General features: G+C 43.5%; 1 protein-coding gene across 1 annotated transcript in view; it reads right to left on the bottom strand.

Moving 5' to 3' along the window:
• RIT2 (Ras like without CAAX 2) overlaps nt 1–16,865 on the bottom strand; it is a 281,316-nt gene that overhangs the window by 120,810 nt on the left and 143,641 nt on the right. Inside the window, exon 4 of the mRNA XM_006136787.4 lies at nt 14,714–14,905. Coding sequence (XP_006136849.3) covers nt 14,714–14,905 — 192 coding nt within the window. The remainder of the gene's footprint in view (nt 1–14,713; nt 14,906–16,865) is intronic.

The following is a 16,865-nucleotide window of genomic DNA, read 5'->3' as shown; positions in this document are numbered from 1 at the left end:
TTAAAAAGGAACATAAGAGAAACGTCTACATTTATTTTGGGAAGACAAGACAATTACTAAGGCAGGTTAAACGTGGCTGCTATTTTAAAGCTTTTAGTTTCAGAAGTTCTGGGAATTTATTAGGCTACATCTAGACTACAAAGAAAAGTTGGGAAAAGATACGCAAATTACAAACCATGATTTGTGTCTCTTTTTCCACTTTTCTTTAGAAAGAGGGTTTTTCGAAATTTGCCATGTCTACATGGTGCCAAATTTCAGAAAAACCTGATCTTTCGAGCCATCCCTTCTTCCTCGTACAACAAGGTTTACAGAGATGGTGAAAGAACATGTCCACTTTTCTGAAATTTGTTTTGGAAAAGCAGATGCGTTCCTAAGACACGGCATTGCTTTTCCGGGATCCCGGAAAAGCGCTGCAGTCTAAACGTAGCCTTAGTGTCATGAAAATAAGAACACAAAAGCAATGCTTAAATTGTCAGAGAACTTGAATAGTAAAAATACATTCTTAGAGGGATAGTGTTTTGTGAAACAGAATACATAGCATAGGGAGAAATAACTGTAGGTATTTCTAAACTTAATTCACACCTGAATGTTAATTGAAAAATGCACATAAAAAGGGCATGAACAGGGACAAAGTAGATTCCTTTAAAAAAATCAGACATTCACACAAAATGCTTAGAAGAATTTTCCCAGATTGACAAGCCCCCGCAATGATTTGGTTATGCTGATCATGTCTCTTCTAGAGGTGTTGCCATTTATTCAACATAGTTAATTAGGGAAAGCCTACAGAGATGCATAGTTTAAGACTTTAATCTTGGACTTCGCCACCTGCTGAATGAAACAATTCTGCTGTATCATGAAGTCATGGGGTAGCTTCTAATATATACAGACTCCTGACCCATTAAGAGTTCTAAAGGTGGACTCCAAGATCTAGAAGTGGATTTGGGGACAGTATAGGAAGACAATGAAGGGAACACGCACTGACATGATGTGGTTCACATTGCCTAGCAGATGGACTGCTGCATGTAGGATCATGTGAAGCATCAGCGCAGGCATTATGATCCAAGCCAGGTATAGGACACTGAAACATTTTCACATGTAGTGGTAAAACCATGAATCACTGTTGCTAGATTTGCATCTGAAAGGAAGGCCACAGTCACTGTGTCAGACAAAGCCAGCAAAGGGCATAACTATAGCTACTATCAGTGTTGAACAGCAACAATAAATCAAGTAGACTGATGTATTGTGCACCACTTAGATGACCAAAGAGTGCATAGACTCAAATATATGCTGTGCCCCCTTATTTCCACTCATGAAATAAGCTCTATAAGATGCTCCGGGATCTCTCATCAGGAAGGACATGTTTAAGAATATAAACTTCTAGCAGATTTACCCTGTGTTGCCCAGTAGTGCCAAAACAGACAAACAAACTCTGTAAAATATATAGTAGATCAAGGTAGTAATTCACTGCAGCAAAATGGTAACAGCAAGGCATGGATTCTTCCCCCCAACTACTGGGATAATCTGTTCAGAATTCCACAGTACCAGTGACTAATGGGGGTGAAAGGAAGTTTAGCAATTATTTCTACATAGCAATCTACCAGACCCCCCACACAAAAGAGAGAGAGTGAGAGTATAAAATTCTGTTTTAAGTATCGCAAAGTCTCTGCCAAACAGCATGGAATGTTGCTTGGAAACATTCCAGAGATGGTGATGAGATGATGACATAGAAAGAACAGGGGAAAAATACCTTCAGTGCTGGTCTACACTACAGAATTACTTTGACATAATTGCGTAGGTTGGTATAACTACATTAATTTGGGGTGTGAATAATTTTCACCCCAAATGTCATAGACAATGCTATGTCAGTGGGAGAACTGCTCTCTGGGACTTAGCTACCACTTCTTGTAAAGGTGGAGTTAAGCCAACAGAAGAGCTTTCTCTAATTCTGCTTTAGATCGTCTTCACAAGGAGCTCTGCAGTAGTGAAGCCGCACCACTATAAACGTGTACTTGCCCTTGCAATACAAAATTACTTCAAATGTAGAGAATCTGGTCTCATAGATCTTAACTGTTCAAGTAGTAGTCAAACTTGGCATTGTGGGTATATCAAAATCATAGAAATGTAGGGCTAGAAGGGAGCACAGGAGGTCATATAAAAATGAGAATGGCCATACTGTATCATACCAAAGATCCATCTAGCTCAGGATCCTGTCTACTGACAGGGGCCAATGCCAGTGCCCCAGAGGGAATGAACAGAACAGGGAATCATCAAGTGATCTGTGTCCTGTCGCCCACTCCCAGCTTCTCGTAAACAGAGGGTAGGGACACCATCCCTACCCATCCTGGCTAATAACCATTGATGGACCAATCCTCATCTAGTCCATTTACCCATGACATGATTAAATAAACTGACTATCTCTGACAGATGTTTGTCTAAACCCTGTTGTAGAATTCCCATCCCTGAGGTTCTTTAACAAACAAAACTGTTTCAGAACTTCTCTCTCCTTAGTTAGAAAGGTTTTTCTTATATCTAACCTATACATCAGTTGCTGCAAAGTAAGCTGGTCCTACCCTTAGTGGACAAGGAGAACATAATCCTCATCATAAAAATCTTCTTATATAAGGGTATGTCTACACTACCCTCCTAGTTCGAACTAGGAGGGTAATGTAGGCATACCGCACTTGCAAATGAAGCCCGGGATTTGAATTTCCCGGGCTTCACTTGCATAAGTGGGGAGCCGCCATTTTTAAAACCCCGCTGGTTCGAACCCCATGCAGTGCGGCTACACGGGGCTCGAACTAGGTAGTTCGAACTAGGATTCCTATTCCGAACTACCGGTACACCTCGTAGTAGGAATCCTAGTTTGAACTACCTAGTTCGAGCCCCGTGTAGCCGCGCTGCACGGGGTTCGAACCAGCGAGGTTTTAAAAATGGCGGCTCCCCGCTTATGCAAATGAAGCCTGGGAAATTCAAATCCTGGGCTTCATTTGCAAGTGCGGTATGCCTACATTACCCTCCTAGTTCGAACTAGGAGGGTAGTGTAGACATACCCTAACTGAAGACAGTGACCATGTTCCCATTTGGCCTTCTCTTCTCTAGGCTAAATACACCCAGTTCTTCCAATTTTTCTTCATATCGTGTTTTCTAAACCTCACATTTTTGTTGCCCTCTTCTTGGCCTGCTTCAATTTGTTCACACCTTTCCTGGAGTGCGGTGCCAAAACCTGGATATAATACTGCAAGTAAGGTCTTCCCAGTGGTAAGTGGACTGGAACAATAAATTATGTCTAATATATAACATCCTCCTTAATACACCCCAGAGTGATGCTTGCCATTGTTTGCATCAGCAACATAATGCTGACTCTCTTTCATGACAGTCACTAAGCTCATAAGTGAATAAGGATGTGTTATTTGCTTCTTCACATAACAGAAGAGCTAGGGATTACCCAATTAAATGAATAAGCAGTAAGTGTAAAACAAACAAAAGGAAGCATTTCTTCACACAACACAGTCAACCTGTACTACGCTTTGCCAGAAGATGTTGTGAAGGTCAAAATCATAAACAGGGTTAAAACAACCAAATAAAAATCATGAATGTGTTACGGCCATAAAATCATAGAACAATAGAATTGGAAGGGACTTCAAGAGGTCATCAAGCCCAGTCCCCTGCCCTCATGGCAGGACTAAGCACTGTCTAGGTCATTGTGAGGGATTTGGGGTGCGATCACCCCCTCCCAGGTCGAGAGGGGGGTTCGGCAGACCCTTTCGCCTCCTTTGGTTCGTCTCGCGGCCGGGCCCCCAGCCGGAAGCCCGGGCGATCGGGTGTGATCACCCTCCTCCCTGGAAGGAGGGGGGGTCAGCGGACCCAGTAGTCATTACCCGTCCCTACGGGGGGGGGGGGGGCTTGCGCCCCTTAGCCCGACCCCACTTCCTGGGGGTGCGGGGCTTGGTTCTGTCACACGCCTACGCCAGCATTGCTCAGAGCTGGATGCTCCTCCGGTGAAGGGAGGGGGACCCGGTCCCACCCTCTCTCCGGGTCCCAGCCCGGGGCCCTAAGCGTCGGGGCCTGCTTGCGCCCCGACGTGGTAGACGGGGGTCACTCCGCCCGTAACCTGTCTACCCATGGGCGCCAGAAGGCTTCCGCCCCGGGCTGCTTCCTCCCTTCACCCCACATCCTCGGACGAACCGTCCATTCGCCCGGCTTACTGTGCCTCAGTTGGGGGGGTCAGGGGTTGGTCAGTACCAAACCCGGGGGCCAGCCGTCCGCCCTGTCTTCTCTGGTCGGGCTGCTCACTCCATGGGCGTCGTGTACTATCCGGGTCACTGCTGGAGCCTGGGATAGTGGCCCGTCTGCGATGGGGGCTGGCTTGGGATCCCCGAGTGCGGGGCTGTGCCACCAGCTGCGGTCTGGTGCATCCCCGGTCCGTCCTGAGGCGTGGTCTACGTCCCGCTCCCCCGGAGGAGAGTGTCTTTCCCCGTGCCAGTGGGGCATTTTAAACTGCCCCGCCGGCCCTGACATTGGCCGCCAGCCCCGCCCTCCTGCTAACGCGGCCGGCGTGTCGGTGGCATCCCGAGCGGCGCTCGCGGCCTCTCCCCCTGACACCCCAGGGTGGGGGCTGTCTGCCTCGCGTCAGCGCAGCCGCAGAGGCAGATTCCGGCTGCCGCCGCCCCTGCCACAGCCATGGCCTCGGCCTCAGTGCTGGTGTGCTCCGCCTGCCACCGCGCGAGCCCCCCCGGGCGACCAGACCCCTGGGAGTGCGGGCCAGCGGTGGCCCGTCACAGTCATCCTTGACAGGTGTGTGTCTAACCTGCTCTTAAATATCTCTAGAGATGGAGATTCCACAACCTCCCTAGGCAATTTATTCCAGTGTTTAACCACCCTGACAGTTAGGAAGTTTTGCCTAATGTCCAACCTAAACTTCCCTTACTGCAGTTTAAGCCCATTGCTAATTGTCCTATTCTCAAAGGCCAAGGAGAACAATTTGTCTCCCTCTTCCGTGTGACACCCTTTTAGATAACTGAAAACTGCTATCATGTCCCTTCTTAGTCTTCTCCTTTCCAAACTAAACAACCCCAATTATTTCAGCCTTCCCTCATAGGTCATGTTCTCTAGACCTTTAATCATTCTTGTTGCTCTTCTCTCGACCCTCTCCAATTTCTCCACATCTCTCTTGAAATGTGATGTCCAGACTGGACACAATTCTCCAATTGAGGCCTAATCAGCACAGAGTAGAGTGGAAGAACGACTTCTCATGTCTTGATCACAACACTCCTGTTAATGCAACCCAGAATCATGTTGGCTTTTTTTGCAAGTGTCACACTACTGACTCATATTTAGCTTGTGGTCCACTATCAGCCCTAAATCCCTTTCTGCAGTACTCCTTCCTAGACAGTCGCTTCCCATTCTGCGTGTGTGAAACTGATTGTTCCTTCCTAAGTGGAATACTTTGCATTTGTCCTTATTGACCTTCATGCTATTTACTTCAGACCATTTCTCCAGTTTGTTCAGATCATTTAGAATTATGACCCTATCCTCCAAAGCAGTTGCAATCCCTCCCAGCTTGATATCATCTAAAAACGTAATAAGTGTACTCTCTATGCCAATATCTAAATCGTTGATGAAGATATTGAACAGAACCGGTCCTAAAACACACCCCTGCGGAACCCCACTGTTTATGCCCTTCCAATATGATTGTGAACCGTTATGTACTACTCTCTGAGAACAGTTATAATGGCTATAAACCAGGATGGGTAGAAATGGTGTCTGTAGCCTCTGTTTACCAGAAGCTGGGAATGGGTGAGAGGGAATGGATCTGTGGATCAATTGCTTAGTCTGTTCATTCCCCCTGAAGCACATGACACTGGCCACTGTCAGAAGAATAGGGACTGGCCGTAGGTCCCTCTAAGGTGCGCACCTGCGCAGCCATGTACAAAGAATTCTACACCCATCCAACTCCTTCACAGAGCCACATTGTAGCACTCACTTTCCTGCTAGAAGGTGAGGAGCTGGTGGATTTCAGCTCCAGTGGCTGCCACATGATCCATCTGGTGGGGCTGGTTCTAGCTCCTGCGGATGCTATGCTGCCTTGCTAGGGGGTGGCTGCCTGTCTGCCGCAACTGGAACATGATGTGCCTGGTTAGAACTGAGGAATACTGACGGGTATTGAGCAGATGCTTGGGATTCTATTGCAGGTGCCTATATACTGTAGGAAACAATCCATGCAAATTCTTCAGTCACTTACTCTCTGGCAGTTTTCAACAACGTGACCATGTTTAATCGTGTTTGAATTAATCAAATCAATATCATTTAAATTAAGTGCCCTATTAAATCTATTTTAAATGGTACCAGTTGTTCTTGTCTCTTTTGCATCAATTAATTTGTTTTAATTAGATTAGATGTTTATCTATGACAGGTTTTAAACCTCATTAAGTTCCAGACCCTCAGCTGGTGTAAACTGGTATCATTCCACTGTTGGTAGGCTTCTTTATGCCAGCGGAGGATATGACCCTTACTGTTTTTAATAATCTCACTGCAATTGAAGTACACACACTGCTTATCTTTATTAATCTAATGTCTTGAATATGGAAAGGCACTGGCATTAAATTAGTCTTTAATTATGCATTTATTAAACTATTATTAATTGTGTACATGATTAAAGTCAAGAATTAGAAACCTAAGATCAAGATTAAAACAGATTAAAACCAACCAACCTACCAATCATGATCTTCATTCATCAGAGTTGTCAAGCATGTGATTAAGTTTAGACCCACTGCAGGAAGCATGTAAACATACACTGCAGTTGAACTGACAGGGTGACTAAAGCATACACCAAAATACTTTTTTGAATAAAGATGCTTTCTTGGACTGGGGAATATAAATAGGCCAGTAGCCTAGTGAAGTCAATGGAATTACTTAGGTACTTAAAGTTAGATCCTAGTTTGGCAAGGTACTTATGCTGATACTAAACTCCTCAATTTAGGCTCTTAGACATGAAGGAGCTTAAATCCCTACTGACTGTCAATGGGATCTTGACTCCCATGTGCAGAAATTCCTTTAGAAAATGATCTCTAAGTTCATAACACTATCGCTGCAATGCCTAATATTTAAAGAAAACCCACAACCCACAAACACACTGGACCTAAGAGCGAGATTTGTAAGCATATTCAGAAACCGATAAACATTCTTGGTGTTTTCATAAGCAGCTAAGTGCTTAAGTCCCATTTAAATCAATGGGTTTTCAATACCCAACTTGCTTAGAGACTAGTGAAAATTGCACAGGGCTCCTATCTGTATATGTAAGACTACGTTTACACCGCAGGTTTTTTGCGGAAGAGGAAATGCAAATGGAGTGCTTATTTGCATATCTTCTTCCGATCCTTTCTGTGGAAGAGGTTTTTGCGATAAAAAGCCCCGTGTAGACAGGGCCATTTGTCAGAAGAAAACCCTTTTGCTCAAGAGCCTATAAACCTTGAATAAGGGATCTTGCGCAAAAGGGATTTTTCCAACAAATGGCCCCATCTACACAGGGCTTTTTATCGCAAAAACCTCTTCCGCAAAAAGGATCAGAAGAATATATGCAAATGAGAGTGTGGATATGCAAAAGAGTGCTCCATTTGCATTTCCTCTTCTGCAAAAAACCTGCAGTGTAGATGTAGTTTACGTGTATAAATACTTTTAAAAATTCTGGCCATTAGGACTCAATCCTGCATAGTGCTGAACAAGTTAATCTGATTCATCAAAGGGGTCAATTATTTTGCTGTGGCTACTCATGTGCCCAAAGTACATCATGTGCTTAGCTGCATCAGACTAGTACCATGCCTTCTAGGACAGGTAAGTGTCATGAGGAAATCTACCAGTATTTGCAATAATACCTGACCAAAATTGCATAAGAAACCATGTATTGGTACTTACTGACTCCATAACCTATGATTCAGTTGTGTATGCTTTATGGATAAAGTGGATGGTGTTCATTCTTTAAGCTCTTCTCATTCCAATTAGTTTTTAAGAAGGCACAGAGATAAACCTATGTTTTTAAGGACAACAAGAAGCAATACTTAAAAGAGACAAAAGATCCTTTAAAAATTCACTGGAGGCATCAGAAAGGAAACATTACTTAAAAATAATAAACCCACTTTTACTAATGTTGTTTCATATGAGTAATTTTAATTGCAGATTATTCTTGTTCTCATAAAACCACTGATAGATCTGAGCGAGACGACATACATCATGAATTTCATTGTGCAGGGGATAGCATTTCAAACAGTAGCTTTGCTGACCCAGCTCATACAGCCTGATTGTTATGAAATCATGGTTAAATGGAAACAGTGTTAAGGAACACTAGTGCTAATGTTACTGTCATATTATTCAAGGCAATTGGAAATGTCTCTTTAATGAGTTTATGCAAAAAAAAGCCTTTAACAGAAGTCTTAGTGTTAGTCTTGATACCCTGGCCGAATTCCAATTTGGGTAATTGCATTCTGTCTATCTAACATTCCCTCGGTAGCTTTAATTGGGTAGTTTTCTCTGTGTATTGTCATGTTGCTTTGTACTGTTATACCATTGTTGTGTTTGTTCCCAAAGGTGGCTGCACTTCATTGGCAGATGCAATGATTCCTGTCTAAGTATTTTTAATAGATGATCAGAATTGAGACCCCAATTTAGCAAGGTACTTAAGCATGTGCCTAAGTTAAGCACATAAGCACACACAGCTCGTCATGACATTCAGCTCTGGTCAAAAGAAAGTTCATTCAGGCCCTGAGCCTGTCAAGACACATACACATGAGCAAACACACTGAAGTCCAAAGGACTACTTACATGGTTGAAGTTGGAGATTGGCTTAGGTGCCTTTTTGAACTGGGACCTAAAGAAACATATTTCCTTCTTGTAAAAACAACAATACTTTTATTTCGGTTGTATACCAAGAATGTAGACTTTTTTCTCTGAAAACCACCACATTATCCAGTGGCAGGCAAGTTGATAGACTTGTCAGGCCCTTAGACAAGGGGGGGTCCACGAGGAGTACAGATAGTTCAGAATAGGCTTCCTATTCCGAACTACCTAGTTCGTGCTGCGTGTAGCCGCGGGCACGGAGTCCGCACTAGCGGACATTTAAAAATGGCGGTGCCCGGCAACATGCAAATGAAGCCCGGGAAATTCAAATCCTGGGCTTCATTTGCAAGTTCGTGTAACTACATTAACCACCCTAGTTCGAACTAGGGTGGTAGTGTAGACATACCCCCTGAGACTAACAAAAATGTAGATGGTATCATGAGCTTTCGTGGGCACAACTCACTTCTTCAGATAAAGTGGATTATGCCCAAGAAAGCTCATGATACCATCTACATTTTTGTTAGTCTCTAAAGTGCTGCAGGACTATTCGTTGTTTTTAAAGTTTTTTCCAATAGTCCATAATGTAGCTCAGCTGACATTATCCTGTCTCAAGCATTAGAGGGTATGTCTATACTGCCACCCTAATTCGAACTAGGGTGGCTAATGTAGGCATTCGAACTTGCAAATGAAGCCCGGGATTTAAATATCCAGGGCTTTAATTGCATGTTCCCGGGCACCGCCATTTTTAAATGCCCCGTAGTTCGAACTCCCTGCCCACGGCTACACGCGGCACGGACTAGGTAGTTCGAATCGAAGCTCCTAATTCAAACTACTGCTAAACCTCCTTGCAGGATATTTAAATCCCGGGCTTCATTTGCAAGTTCGAATGCCTACATTAGCCTCCCTAGTTTGAACTAAGGTGGCAGTGTAGATATACCCAGAGGCTACGTCTAGACTGGCCCCTTCTCCGGAAGAGGCATGCAAAGCAGGAAAGTCAGAATAGGGAAATCCGCGGGGGATTTAAATATCCCCTGCGGGATTTAAATAAACATGGCCACCGCTTTTTTTCCGGCTTGGGGAAAAGCTGGAAAAGAGCGTCTAGACTGGCGTGATCCTCCGGAATAAAGCCCTTTTCCGGAGGATCTCTTATTCCTACTTGCAAGTAGGAATAAGAGATCCTCCGGAAAAGGGCTTTATTCCGGAGGATCGCGCCAGTCTAGACGCTCTTTTCCGGCTTTTCCCCAATAAAGCCCTTTTCCGGAGGATCTCTTAGCCTCTGGGTATATCTACACTGCCACCTTAGTCCGGAACGTTCCACAAGGTGTACAGCTAGTTCGGATAGGAAGCCTAATCCGAACTAGCTAGTCCGTGCCGCGTGTAGCCGCGCGGCATGGGGTCCGACCTAGCCGGCATTTAAAAATGGCGCCGGCCGGTTTTATGCAAGGGGGGGTAGTGTAGACATACCCCAAGAGCGGTCTGTAATTTTTGATGGGGGAGGAGTCACTCCAAGAATTTGGAAAGTGGTCGAGGGCCCAACTCTTCCATGATATTAATGGAGGTGGTGCGGGATTTGGGATGGAGGTTGGGTGAAGAAGGGGGCTTGCAGGAAGGAATTTGGGTACAGAAGAGGGTGTAGGGTCTTGGAGGGAGTTTGCAAGAAGGAGGCAGTTGTGATCTGGAGCAGGGGAATACGGTGCAGGGGCTTGGGTTGTGACCTTAAGCAACAGGGAGCTATGACCTGGGGCAGGGGACTAGGGTGCAGGAGGGAGTTAAGGGGATTGGGTTGTGACCTGGGACAGGAGATTGGGGTGCAGAGTAGGGCAGAGAGTTTGGGTTGTAGCCTAAGATGGGGGGGTTGTGCCTGGGGCAGAGGTTTGGGGTGCAGGATCTGGGAAGGGATATGAACGAGAAGCAATGGGCTTAAACTGCAGCAAGGGAGGTTTAGGTCGGACATAAGGAAAAAGTTCCTGACTGTCAGGGTGGTTAAACACTGGAATAAATTGCCCAGAGAGGTTGTGGAATCCCCATCTCTGGAGATATTTCAGAGGAGGTTAGATAAATGTCTATCAAGGATGGTCTAGACAGTACTGGGTCCTGCCATGAGGGCAGAGGACTGGACTTGATGACTGCTCCAGGTCCCTTCCCGTCCGAGTATTCTATGACTGTATGACTGCAGGAGAGGGCAGAGGGTTAGGGTTATGTGGAGAAGCGGTGCTGGGACGAGGTCCAAGGGTTGGGGCGCCAGAGGCAGGCTCTGGCTGGGAGACTAACCTGCTTCACTCCCCTCCAGCAGCCTTCTCAGGCAGACTGCCTGCCTGCCCAGCCTGTGCATTGACTGCAGGGGCCATGTGGTCTTTGAATAGCTAGAGCCTGAGGGGACGAGGCAGGGGGCAGCACATGAAGCCTTTCTCTTCTCCCTTGGGGTCTCAGCTGTTCAAACAAAGCCCTTCAGTAGCCACTTTTCTGAGCGGCAGATGGGGGGCTGGGGCAGGTAGGGAGCTTGCCTGAGCCTCCCCAATGCATCCATGGGCTGGATCTGGTGGCTTGGTGGGCTGAATCCGGCCTGTGGGCCATATTTTGCCCAAGCCTGGTATAGTTTCATCTTTTGTCATATTCAGCATATAAGATGGAGCCTTGCAGGACTCCCATTTTTATGGGAGGCATTCCAGTAAGTAGAAGCACCATTAGTGCCTTGTGTGGATATAAGATGGTTATCCGCAGCTGCAAAAATGATCCACAGGTATCTGCAAATTTGCTGGTTTCTAGATACAAAAACTGTATCGATATCTACAAAAATGAGCCAGGGATATCGGCATCCACATCTGCAGATGTGGATTCCCATCTGTGGGATTTGCAGGGCTCAATGCATCTTGAGAGCTCTGCCTGAGTGACATGAGCAAAAGCACATTCATTGGTTTCACCCATTCCTCTTAGGCTTAGCATTTTATGACCACTGTTATTCAGTGGTAGTTAATAAGTCTTAATAACATCACAGATGTTTGTCCTCTGTTCATGGTTGCATGGAGACCTCTTATTATAGTCGTTTGGAAAAACAGCCATAACCATGCAAAAGGTAGCAGAAGAGTAGAGCTGGGGCAAAGAAAAAAATCCACACTGAAATACAGTCCAACATTTTCAAGCTGCTTTTGTTTCTCAGGGCTGGAAATGGACTCATCTTTCTTGAATGTTTTTGTCAACATGTTTTTTTGCTTTGCAAATCTTGGTGATAGCCATTTTGGGGGGGAGGGGAAACCAGAGATTAATTTGTCCAGAGGCTTGCCAGGGACCAGTTCCTGTACCTCTTCAGTCACTGTCATGCAAAGCATGACTTTTCACGGACAGAACATAGAACATTTCTTTGCGTGGAGGACACCATTGTTATTGGTAGAGCTCCAACATTTTTCTTCTCAGATTAAAACTCTAAAAAGCCCCCTATGAAACATTGTGAAAAATGAAGAGTATTATTATTATAAAAATTCCTCACTGACAAATGGTTCTAACAAAAAGCCATTTTTTCAATGGAAGAACTTTGAATTCAAAAGATTTGGACCAGAACCAGTCCTGAGAGGTAGCATTTTTAAAACGCGTTGATGGCTTGGTAGCCCCAGTCCCATTTTCAAAACAGATTAAGGCACTTTGAAAATCAATGAGATCAATGGGATCTTCAATGCCTATGTTACTTTTGAAAATGGCACTGAGGCTACCAAGCCATTTAGGCACTTTTGAAAGTTTTACCCAAGATCTTTAATGACATCTAGCATCAGTGCTCTCAGCCCTTCTCCCTCTGGAGTTTCCTGTAAAGTCTCCTATCCGAATGTTGACCACATTATTTTCCCTGAGCTTCTGAGATCTGATAAGACAAAAATCCAACCTGATTTAGTTCTCTAACCACATACGTTATAAAGTTTAGCCATCATCCACTGCAGAGATGACTGAGTTTATTGTGACACTTGACACATTTTTAATTGATCACAAATACATATTTTAAAAGCTCACTATAAATAGTACCATTAAGGGTTTCATTAGTCAGAAACGTAATATTTTAGAAATGGACCAAACATCAACAACTGGTCCACAGCTTTCATAATATTTTCACCAGAAAGGGCTGAATCCAAAACTTTACTGTGGCCTAGAAGGACTTTTGTCTAAAGTTGTTCAAAGTGAAGGGATATTTGGACTTCCAGTTTTGTTTCAAGCCCATCTTGAGATATTTTAGATCAGGAATGCTACTAAACTTATTAGTGACATACCATCATATCAGTAGTATGACTGTTTCGTCTAGCAACTAATGCAAGCCTGAATATCTAATAAAACATAAGCTCAGAACCAGGGAACTACAGAGATAAAGAGGGTGGGGGAACATAAAAACATCAGAAAGAGTGACTTGAGAACAATTCATCCATAGATAACATTAGATTACAAAAAAATAAATCTAGCGAATTCCTGCCAGGTGTCATGGAATATGGAACAAAATGGACGATGTTGGTAGGGGGTTCCATACTTTCCTTGGCAAGGGGACTAGGATGCTACTCCTTGCCCCTGCTCTAGGGTGCTAAGGGACATGTTCATGGCCCAAGTAGGTGGTAGATGAGAGAAGTGGAGAAAGGGTCTGGTTTTGCTCCTCACTCTGAGCCCTAGTCCCTCTCAACACCTGTGGGTTTCTTACCTTCATTCCCCTTCGGCTATCCTTGATGTTGGGGAACTGAGTCTCCCTTCTTCCCTTTCTTTGATCTTTCAATTCTCAGCATCACACCTCCAAACACCAGTCCTTTCTCCTACCTCTCTCCTCATGCTTCCTGATGCAGAGGGTTTTTATTAGGTTGCTGGCAGGGCCTTAATTGACTACAGGCATTTCAATTAACCTGTAGAAACCTTCTCTAGTCTGAGTGAACTACGTCTAAAGCAACCTAGGTCTTATATATCTCCTCTCAACCACTCTCCCACCTCCAGCTTTCTCGTTTTGACCCTCTGACCATCACGCCTACATCTGTTTTCTTTTTCTGTGTCCCAAGTAATCAGTTGGTTTCCTGGACTGAAAATATCCTCCTCATAGGCTGAGAGAGGGTCCTTTAGATGTGGGCGAGCTTATGCATGCCCACTTCCTGGATTCCAGTGGGATCACTCTCCCACTGCTTCCTGGCCCTGCAGAAGCACAAATGATTGAATTCACATCTCTTCTCCCACCCTGTTTAAATATGTAGCACCTGACAGGTTGTGTGTATTTTACAGACTATTACACAGAGCACTGTTGTTCAAGGTCTCAGGCTAAGCATTATGCTACAGCTGGATTGTCACCATTAGGGTTTGTCTCAGTCTGATTTAGGGAGAAAGCTAATGATCTGTAAATCAATGTGAAACTCTTTAGATGTTCCTAGAAGTCCCCAAACTAATTTCACTTCTACTGCTGCTTTGGATTTTCTAAGGAAGAGAAGAGGGAGTACATGGGAGTGACATGCTAATGATTAAAAGGAGATTAGCATCTGTAGTCACATGCATGCCTATAAACAAGATAGAACTTTAAACTGTTATATTTTTTCTTTCCAAATTACATCATTTATTTCAAGTGCAATTCTGCTATGTGTAAATGGCATCCTGTATTTCCAAATCTGATGTGTCAGTAGCTTCCAAATATAATCAATTTACAAGTAGGAGAAAAAAAGAAGTTATGAAAAAAACTGCTAGCTGCAAATATGGATGGATTAGTCTCCTTTAGGATAAAAATGATTATCCCTGTGAAAAGTACATTTTAACCTTAAAACCTTAGTGCATTGCTCTTTCATCCAGGCCAGTTTGGGGTCAATAATTCTCAATAGCCCCATATGACACATGCCACACAAACTCCTATGGTAGCAGAGGAAAAGGAGTGGGAAGAAACTTCACTTACCTGCCTGAACTCCTCAAGATCTATTTTGTTTCCCACCAGCACCAAAGGGATGTCATAAGTGTGCCGGACACGATAAATGAGCTCCTTAAACTCTGCAGCTTCCTGAAAGGATTGGCGGTCTGTGATGGAGTAGCAGATAATGAAGCCTTCTCCACCTCGCATATATTGGTCCCTCATGGCTGTGAATTCTGCCTGCAGAGCAAGAACGACATGCTCTATAATTTAGCAAACAAAATAATCCGCCTATAAATAATGGACTTGGTGAGAGTTTTTCTAGGGTAATTTTAGATTGATTGTTTACTTTTTTTAACTAGTGCTTAGCAAAATGTAGACCTCCTCCTGGGACCAAGATAGCAATTTGTCTCTGGATAATTCACCTCCTAGTTTTTCCCTTAAGCAATTTCTTTTTCACAGATGAGCAATCTTATATTGATTCCTGATATTTCTTAAGTCTCATGTTTTTTTCTAGCACCTTCCACAATATCTACATATTATTCTATGCGGAAGATGCTTACTGCACATTAGACACTGATAGATCAGAAGTAAGAACACCTGGATATTATTACATAGAGATTTTAGACTCCTCTCCGCAATTTTAGACTCCTCTCCGCCTACAGACTTGATCCAGAGCTGTGAAAGGAAAGGTTCCCCTACAGTTCAGTGGGCTTTCATGGATTAGTCCCTAGAAAACTTGACAGGAAAAAGAAGCCTGCTAAAAATTATGTTTTTTATCTAGAATCTAGATTAAAATATCAAGATCTACCTCAAACTCATTAGGACCTGTTTTGCCTCATGAGCATTTTTTTAAAAGATAGCTTTTGGTTCAGACCCATAGGCCTTGATCCTGCTCCTATTACCATTAGTGGATATCAACTGAGAGTCTCACATCTTGGAAATTTTAAGTTTTGCTGTTCAAAACCAGACCCAATTATTGCCATGTCAAGTTATTTTGCATGGCTTTTTTAGAGTAACATTCATTTAAAAGTATCTTTGTTCTTCTAGCTCACAGCCTGGAATCAAAGTGAAAGGACACATATCCTATGACAACGATAGGTCACCATGAAAATTCTCATGACAGAACCTTTCGACAGGACCTCTGTTATCTGGACCCTGGGAGATTTTTATGCTCAAGTGGCTCTGATGAAGTTAGGAAAACACCTATAAATGTTGGAGTGCCTCTGTTATCTGAATCTTTTACCCATCAGAGAATCTCTTTACCATCAGAAAATGTAAAATAAAATGTTCAAAGTAAGGTTGTCTAAGGGTACATCTACACTGCAAGACATTAAGAATATCAATATTCAAAAGCCAGTGGGGGACCATTTTATTCTTCCAGGACACACAGATTTGGATTTGTAAGTTGCCATGTCAGAAAGAAAAACTCAGCATTTTATGATCACTATCATCTTTGTGGTCAAGTGGTCAATAGTATATTCCTTTTACTACATGCTTATTGTTCAAGCATGGAAATTTCTCTCCTAGAGATTCTGTGATATAACTTGATTGTTTTAATATTTACAGTATATTTGACTCTATGCTTTCACATAGTGGGTTGTACTGGAGGGAGGGTGACATTTTGTCATACCTTTATATTTTGTACTGCTTGCTATCTGTCCTGGTTGATTATCATCATTCAACTAATTTTTTGTGATGCCAATATTCTCATCTAACACCAGCACTCTCGTTCACCCATTTCAGTATTTAGACTTCTTGCATTTGAATATAAGCACTTATACCTACCTGAAGGGGATGTATTTGAATGGACTCGTACTTGACTCCTTCTCTCTTTATCTCCTAGTTGAATTGTATCAGCTTCTATCCTCTCCTCTTCACAAGGACAGATGAAATAACTGTTAATAGATCCTCTCCTGAAGGACATCTCTTTCCAAAACATTTTCTTCTCCACATCTATGGACTTTTTAAATTTTACATGCCAGCAATGTGGGTTCACTTTGGTTTAAGTGGAACTCAGATTTTCCTCCTTTTTGAAAGGGTTCCGCAGTTCCTAATTAATCTAATAGCCTCTTTTCTACATTATCATCTCATCCACACACGGGGCACGTCAACACTGCAGACAAAGATCAAGCTGCTGATGTTGATCTTCCAGGGTTCAAATTAGCAGTCTAGTGAAGACAGCTAATTTGGAGTTAGA

Source organism: Pelodiscus sinensis, chromosome 6 (genome assembly GCF_049634645.1).
Source record: "Pelodiscus sinensis isolate JC-2024 chromosome 6, ASM4963464v1, whole genome shotgun sequence".
NCBI classification, from domain to species: domain Eukaryota; kingdom Metazoa; phylum Chordata; order Testudines; family Trionychidae; genus Pelodiscus; species Pelodiscus sinensis.
This window is presented reverse-complemented; position numbering and strand designations above follow the sequence as displayed.